We start from the raw sequence: 7,716 nt of genomic DNA, 5'->3' as shown, positions 1-7,716 counted from the left end.
GTTGTTCGATGCCCCTCTGTCCATCAGCAAGAGAGAGCAGCTGGAGCAGCCGGTAGGTGTGGGGCGCCTGGGCAGGCAGGCTCTTGTACTGTTCCATGAGGGCTCCACTAAGCCTCTGTCTACCCAGCTGCGTGGGTCCACTCGTGTGGCCTGCCACATGGTCTCAGTGTGGGCCCTGAGCTACGGCAGAACCATCACATTTCCTGTCTCACGTGTTCCCATAGGCTCCAGAAAACTACTTCTATGTGCCAGGCCTGGGCCAGGTTCCTGAGATCGATGTGCCATCCTACCTACCCGACTTGCCTGGCGTCATGGGACGACCCTGATGTACAGTCTTGATTTGGGCCCCGGTATTGCCCGTCAGCTCCTGGTGCTATTCCAGAGCTGCCTGCCTTCCACATGGAGGTGGCGGCACCTTTCCAGCCAGGTGAGCCAGAGGATGGAACTGACCCAGAAGGTCCTTCCTGAGTCCTTCCTCAAACCCTTCTATGCTCTCACTTCCCTCACAGAACGGGAGGATGGAGCACTGTTGGCACCACCACCACCTCCTCCTCCTCCACCGCTACCTCCCCCAACTCCCACAGCGGTGGTCAGTGCCCCCCAACCACCGATGTCCCCTGACGTGGTAACTGTGACTGGCAAGGTTGCCAGGGGAGAGGACACTGGCAGCGGCGTGGCCCACTCAGGTAGGGTAGTGCAGTGGGGGTACATGTGGTCAGCTCTCTTTTTTTTCTTTTCTTTTTTTTTTTGGAGCTGGGGACTGAACCCAGGGCCTTGCGCTTGCTAGGCAAGCGCTCTACCACTGAGCTAAATCCCCAACCCCGTGGTCAGCTCTCCTTAACAGAACCTCTGGCTTTCTCTTGCCTGGTCCCTGAAGAGCTCTCAGTAGGTCACATATTCCTAGATCTGGGATCTACAGAGAGTTCTCTGGGTGGGTGTCTTGTCTCACTCGGTTGGTACAGTGGTCTCTGTGCTATTCCGAGTTGTGAGAGTCTGACTTTCAGGGCAGAGAAAGCCTTGGAGAAGCTCTCTGCCATTTCTAGTGTAGTCAGCGGGCAGGGGGACTATAACACACTTGAAACCACCAAATTCCAGCTTTCACATCACCTCTCTCAGGCTCTCCCCAGCCATTTCAAGGAGCAGAAAACCCTTGGTTGTCTTTTGGTGCTAAGTTAGAACACTCAGAGCATCAGACTCTCAGGTCTGTCACCCCACAGTGTCACTAAAACAGGGTTGGAGAGGGAGGAGAGACGCCTGGGCCCACGTCCCCTCAGCTCATTGTCTGCAGAAATCCAGGTCCGTTTCGGTTTGTCAGGCTCCTGAGGCAGCGCCCAGCCTGAGGCTGGACAGCCTTCCCTGTCCTGTGATGCTGAGCCTCCCTTCGCCCTTCTCCTCACAGCCTCTGTTCAGGGAGCCCCTAAGGAGGTGGTTGACCCCTCCAGCGGCCGGGCCACTCTGCTTGAGTCCATCCGCCAAGCCGGGGGCATCGGCAAGGCCAAGCTGCGCAGCGTCAAGGAACGCAAGCTTGAGAAGAAGAAACAGAAGGAGCAGGAGCAAGGTGAGGGACGAAGGCTGTCACAGTAGCCAGGCTCCCTGTCGACTCGCCATAAGTCCCTCGTGGCTGTCCTGATAGGTACCCTTGTCCCTCTGGGTGGTGCTACAGGACCTGCGGGGAAGCTTTCCTGTCTTGAGTTCTCCCAGGTAAAACCATGAGGAAGTAGAACCTTTGATTTGCATCGCAAAGAAGTGTGTGAGAACGTGAGGTCCTCTGAGACAGGGGACCTGGAGGCTCTCCCCATCCCGAGGACAAGGCTTTATGGCTGCCAATAGTCCTTGCTGGTAGCTTCCTAGTTAACCTGTGTGCACTGTCTTAGCACCCCAGCACTCAGAGTCCTGGGTTTGCATCCCGGATCTTCTGATTGCTTTGTGGGCGAATGCCAACAGCCTGGCCTCTGAGCTTGTGTCCTCCTCCATGCAGTGAGGCTGAGGACTGACCCATCGAGCCGAGACTGGGCCCATGGATATACCAAAGCTCCAAGAGCTTACAACCAGCACATGGCTGGGAGGCAGGTGTGTCTGTGCTGCCAGAGGCCAGCGAGCCCCTAGTGTGTGATGTCCCTGATCTTACACTGCCCTCCCCTGCCACTTTCCCACTACAGTGAGAGCTACCAGCCAAGGCGGAGACTTGATGTCAGATCTCTTCAACAAACTTGTCATGAGGCGCAAAGGTAGGCACCTTCCCCATTGTCTACCCCCTGGGGCTGGTGAAGTAGTGCCCCACTGTCTCTCTCTCATCGCCTCTCCCTCCCAGGTATCTCTGGAAAAGGACCTGACACTGGCACCAGTGAGGGGCCTGGTGGAGCCTTCAGTTGAATGTCAGACTCCATTCCACCTCTGCCGCCCCCACAGCAGCCAGCAGGAGAGGAGGACGAGGATGACTGGGAGTCCTAAGAGTGCTTTGGCCCTTCTCCCCCACCAGCAGGAACAGCCTGCAGGGGCTCCTGGGCCAGTCGGAGCCTGTCAGGCTCTGTTACCCAAGGAACTGCAGGGGTTTGTGCAGGAGTCCCAGGCCTGTGCCTAAATTCTCTTCATGGAGCCGGGCTCTGTGAGCCGTCTGCTGCCTTCCCTGTTTCATGCGACTGCTTCACTGGATCCTTCCCCGAAGTGCTTCTTCCTTTGAAGGATCCTGAGAGAAAACAGCAACATGGTGGACTAAAGAAAGTAACTGTAGGCCTGAACCCCAGCCAAGAGTGGCCTTTTAATAAATGAAGAGCAGCCATGCGGGCTGTGGCTTCGGAGAAGGTGAACTGTCCTCCTTCCCAAGTGTGCTCAGGCATGGTACAGGATGTCTGGGCGAACTGAGCTCTCTCTCCCTGGGATCAAGGCACATGGGGATGAGGTCAGCTATTGCAGGGGGAGGGAGGGATATCTGTCCACTGGGAAATGCCTGGGTGTTTGCTGAGGTGCTGTGGACAGGAGCTACTGTAGGCCACAGGGAGGGCTTAGAGGCCAGCGGGGAGGGAGTCCTGTGAAGGGTGAGGACACAGGAAGGTAGGGCTGCGATTAGGAAGTGACACTGGTATGAGGTCCCTGTGGCACTGCCCTGGAAATGTGGATTTCTTTGGTGTAGATGAAAGGGTCAAAGCTCAAGGACAACTCGGGTCCGCTAGAAAGGGCCGAGGCAGGGTAGCCTTGGGCAGAGGCAGGGTAGCCTTGGGCAGAGGCAGGGTAGCCTTGGGCAGAGGCAGGGTAGCCTTGGGCAGAGGCAGGGTAGCCTTGCCTGCAGACGGCAGAGGCTCCCAACTCCACAGATGCCTCCTGTCATGCTCTAGGGCCTGCCCTCTACCAAGGCTGGTGTCTGGCATTGAAGTCCAGCAGGACATCTTGTGGGACAGACAGATCTCAGACTGAACTGCTGGGGGAGACAGGCAGGGCTTGCCGTTTCCTCAGGATGATCCAGATTTGCTCCTGGTATCTCTTTGGTATATGGGCCATCCGGGCACCACTCTGGGGTGCCACAGGCTGTCAGAAGACCTGCTTTGTGCCTGAAACTGCACATGCAGGGATGGTTACCAAGGCTTTGCTGGGAGGGAAAGGCAGACTGAACCTGTACACCCAGAGAAGGCAAGGGCAAGGATGCTTTCCCTCCACTGGTGTGGAAACAAGTTTGGCAGGTGTGTGAGGATAGGAGGATAGACACATGCCTGCAGCCTCTCTGATACCTGATCACCCTACCAGGCTCCAAGTTACAATTACCTCAGCACAGAGGTAGCCATCAGGTAAGTTCCCTTCCTCTGCCCTCACATGGCAAACATGGCAGGTAACATCCCAAGTGCTTGACCTCACTATCAACTCCCAGCTGCAGGCTTACCTCTGGCTGATAACTTGGTGCTCAGATTCCTCACTAGTACTGTCCTTATGGCAGGGGTGGGGCTAGGGGAGTGACTGGACTTCACAGAGGATGGCTGGTGTCCTGAATTTGCAGCAAGGCCAGGGTTCACGGGCCTGGGCCAGGAATGAAGTCATAGAGAAGATCAAGTAGATGGAGCCTCTGCCCAAATTCTCTTGTGAGGCAGGGGACAATGTACGGTCAGTGCAGGACCTTGCCTTCCAGCCTAGGGGTGACACAGCTTGTTACCAGAGTTGTTAACAGACTGGGCTCAGCCCTGAAACAGGTCAGTTAAACAAACCCTAATGAAAAGGAGAAAAGGGAGATGTACCCAATGTGACTCCACTGGGAAGAGAACAGGGAGACTGAGTTAGGCCCTCCATGGTTGCTAAGTCCGTCTTTGGGAGTCCTAAGTTCAGGTTCAGGTTTAAGTGAACAGTGAGAGGTCAGAATGTGGTCCTGCCCATCATGACACGTCAGAGCTGTATGGAGACAGGCTCCCCTCTGCCCACCATGGGAGCCTCAGTCTTCCTCCTGGTATGAGATCTCAAGGGGGAGATTCAGTCCCTGCAGGTACATGAGCTCGACACCCTGATAGTCAAAGAGAAGAGGTACAAGTGTCACTAGACTGTCCCATTCTTGTGAGGTTGGTCCCACTGGGTTCCTCTCCAGCCCTCCCCTGTTCTCTGAAATGCTAGAGGTATTTGAAAGGGTCTGATGTAGCAAACCATCTTTCTCTCATGTCAGCTGTTAGCACATACTTGTGGGACACAGGATCCAGGGGTGTAAGGTGCTCAGGCCCTCAGAGTGCCATAAGCCGTTACCCACCACTCTTACAGCCTCTCTGGCTTCTTCCCTACACTTCTGCACCTGCCACCTGAAAGGGGTGTTTTCCCGCTGAGGGCCAGGCCAGGTGAGAGAACTGCATCCTGAGAACATCTTGGCTGCCCACTACTCTGTTCCATGGGGCCCTCAGCCCCAGCAGGAAGGAGCACTTGCTTAGCTGGTCAAGTCATCAGTAGTTCTTCCCTTTGGTTATCTTCCAGCAGACCACAGAGAAGAGCAGGGCCCTTCAGATGACTTCCAGCCATGCTGTAGCACTGGAGGGGACCTGCTAATCCAAACTGGGCAAGCCCATTGCTGGTCCAAGCTGCCAGGTTTTCATGGGTCATCAGCACCTGACCTGCCTGGGTTGTGTTCTTGATAGTATGAAAGTCCAGAGAGGTGGCAAGAGTGAGAGAACAGGAAGAGGAGTCCTACCTGACTGGAATAAACACATGGCTGCCTCGTGGAAAGCACTTAACCTACCCACTAACCACCAGGGAGAGGATGGTTCGTTTTTAGAATATCTGCTGGGACAAGACAATGCTTTTTAAAGGAGGACCTAAAGGCTTGGGACTGTTTAAAATCCTGGACTTTCACCAGGCGGTGCACACCTTTAATCCCAGCACTTGGGAAGCAGAGGTAGGAGGATCTCGTTGAGTTTGAGTCCAGCCTGGTCTACTGAGGGAGTTCCAGGATTGCTAAGCTCACACAGAGAAACTCTGTTGTGGGAAGAAAGGAAAAAAAAATCCTGGATATTCTGGGGTTGGAACTTGATACAATCAAACTTAAGGGAAACAGTAACCAAGTCCACAGAGCCTGGACATGGGGTTAAGGAGGTGGGAGCCAGCACATCCCCTGTCCTCCTCTTCTACTGCAAGCTGTCTTGAGCCTTTCATGAATCCGGAGAGATGACAACAGAACCATCAGGGTAATCAATGGCTTGCAGATCTCACTGAGGACTAAATCCTGCAACTGCCCGTCTCCCCAGAAAATGGACACGAAGGGGCAGAGAATTAATCATTCTTACACCTCTGGGCAAAAGCGGGCGAAGGGCACCAAGCTTGAAGTTGTGGTTAGAATTTTCTGGCACAGCCTCTGAAAATAGGTCATGTCCAATGTTCCTAGTGCAATAAACAGGGACGTTTATAATGACTAATTGTTCTGCCTCCTGTGCTGTGCGTGCTTTTGTTACTAGTGACAGAAAACCAAGTCTCAATGGACTGCCTGTTCCCCAGAGTCTGTTAAATATTTTATTCTGCGTTACACAGCAGGAGAAGTTTGTAAAGGACTCTGTGTAATACCTACACCTTTGTCGTTATTGTGAAACAGATCCAATATCTACAGCAAGGAGGAAACAAATATATGCACGAAGAATATCAACCCTCTTAGCTCTTAAGGGTTTGTGTACATTTGATATTTAATAGTTCCTCTTTTTACTTTTAACATTCTTTGAGAAAAGTGTATTTAGAAAATGATAACTTGGGAGCTGGTGAGAGGATTTAAGAGCACTGGATGCTCTTCCAGAAGTCTTGAGTTCAATTCCCAGCAACCACATTGTGGCTCACAACCATCTTTAGGGAGATCTGATGCCCTCTTCAGGCAGGCGGACGTATATTCAGCAGAGCACTCATACATTAAATAAATAAGTTTTTTAAAAAGCGCGATATTTCTGTGAAAACAAAAAACCCGATAAATGGTAATAGTAAAATCCTAATACGGAAAGTTAGATCAAGGCTCAAGCACATAGCCCTAATCAAAGCAATTTGAACCTCAAGTCCCGAGATGAGCTGGAGCGCTCAAGCGCAGTGGCGCGGGGGCGTGTCCAAGTGGCCGGTTTTTCCGTTTGCGCATGCTCCTTCATTGAAGCTTCAAATCTTACCGCTGTTGCCTGGCTTACTTGCTGGTCTCAGGGAGTCCGCCCTGCGGATGAGAGCGAATACGTGAGTGAAGAGCTGACACCGAAGGCAGAGAGGTGAGAAGGGCAGACTCGAACAGAGGCGAAAACTGAGGCTGCCAGGGAACTGGGTGAGCGAAGCGCACCTTAAGGTCAGACTTGTGGGCAGAGGCAGCGTGGCAAAGAACGAACGCGAGGGCAGCCCAGTGGTGGTAGCAGGTTGAGTTCTAAAATTTAAGGAGGCTGTATTAAGCGATTTTCGGGCATTATTGTGTATAGTGGACGTCAGGTGAAGACCTACAGGTTGACTATAATTAACTTGAGATCCAATTTGGCAGTCTCTCACAGGGCCCATACTGTTACTTTCTCCGTTGCACTGCCCTCTGCCCCGGCATTTTTTTTAAGGTTCAGAAAGTTCGATCTGATGTGTGGAAGTCTTCCACATTTGCGGTGGAAGTGTCATAAAAGTAGGAGTAAATACTAAATGCATGGTTCCTGTATTCAGGAACCTGTCCTGAAATCCAGGCTAGCTTGCAGTGCTCATGTTTCCCCTTCTGCTCTCAGCCCAGGTCCCTGGTTTCCCAGACAGTGACATTCTTCACCTTAGTGTGCATAACTCTAGGACCTCTCCTTTTCAGTCCTGCTACTTCTCTGTTGTACCCAGGTGAGTTTGACCATAGCCTGCTCTAAGAGCGGGGGTCAAATGCTTGCCTTTTCTTCTTTAAGTAACTATGTTACTCCTTAACACCCAGCCCCTTTCAATTGTAGATTAAGCTCCATGCTGCTGTTAGGTAAGGGCTCCAGCAGTGAGCAAGGCCCCCAGTCAGCAGTCCTTTAATATCTGTACCGTTAGCGTCCAGAAGCATGTCATGCTCTGATATCAGTGATAGGTTAAGTGAAATTAAGCAGATGTGAGCTGTCTGATGGAGGAGGTATGGATGTGAATCAGTGCCTTCTGAACAGGTCTTGTTGGTCATTCTGTGCCATTTCCCATAGGTTTATAGGCCTTCATCGTAGGATCAGGTGAGGCAGCTTGGGCAGGCGATGCCCATTACAGAGGCCTTCGGGAACATTGCTGGAGGACTCCCACGTCCAAGGCAGCTTGATC

General features: G+C 52.7%; 1 protein-coding gene across 1 annotated transcript; it reads left to right on the top strand.

Annotated features, from left to right (window-relative positions):
* The first annotated feature begins 325 nt into the window (after positions 1 to 325).
* On the top strand, positions 326 to 2,807 carry LOC116898555 (WASH complex subunit 1-like). Its single transcript, XM_032899765.1, has 4 exons — positions 326 to 686; positions 1,400 to 1,558; positions 2,160 to 2,228; positions 2,312 to 2,807. Exons 1-4 carry the CDS (start codon positions 326 to 328, stop codon positions 2,371 to 2,373), a joined length of 651 nt encoding a protein of 216 aa, XP_032755656.1. The 3' UTR covers positions 2,374 to 2,807.
* Positions 2,808 to 7,716: the final 4,909 nt, after the last annotated feature.

The sequence above is a fragment of the Rattus rattus genome, chromosome 4 (assembly GCF_011064425.1).
Source record: "Rattus rattus isolate New Zealand chromosome 4, Rrattus_CSIRO_v1, whole genome shotgun sequence".
NCBI lineage: Eukaryota > Metazoa > Chordata > Mammalia > Rodentia > Muridae > Rattus > Rattus rattus.
The sequence above is the reverse complement of the archived record's forward strand: the minus strand, read 5'-3'. Positions and strand labels throughout refer to the sequence as shown.

Excerpts from the sequence above, each read along its gene's own strand:
- LOC116898555 (XM_032899765.1), top strand. The coding sequence starts at position 326 with ATGTACAGTCTTGATTTGGGCCCCGGTATTGCCCGTCAGCTCCTGGTG. Across the intron at positions 1,559-2,159 it reads ACAGAAGGAGCAGGAGCAAG|TGAGAGCTACCAGCCAAGGC; the intron begins GTGAGGGACGAA and ends TTCCCACTACAG. Across the intron at positions 2,229-2,311 it reads ACTTGTCATGAGGCGCAAAG|GTATCTCTGGAAAAGGACCT; the intron begins GTAGGCACCTTC and ends TCTCCCTCCCAG.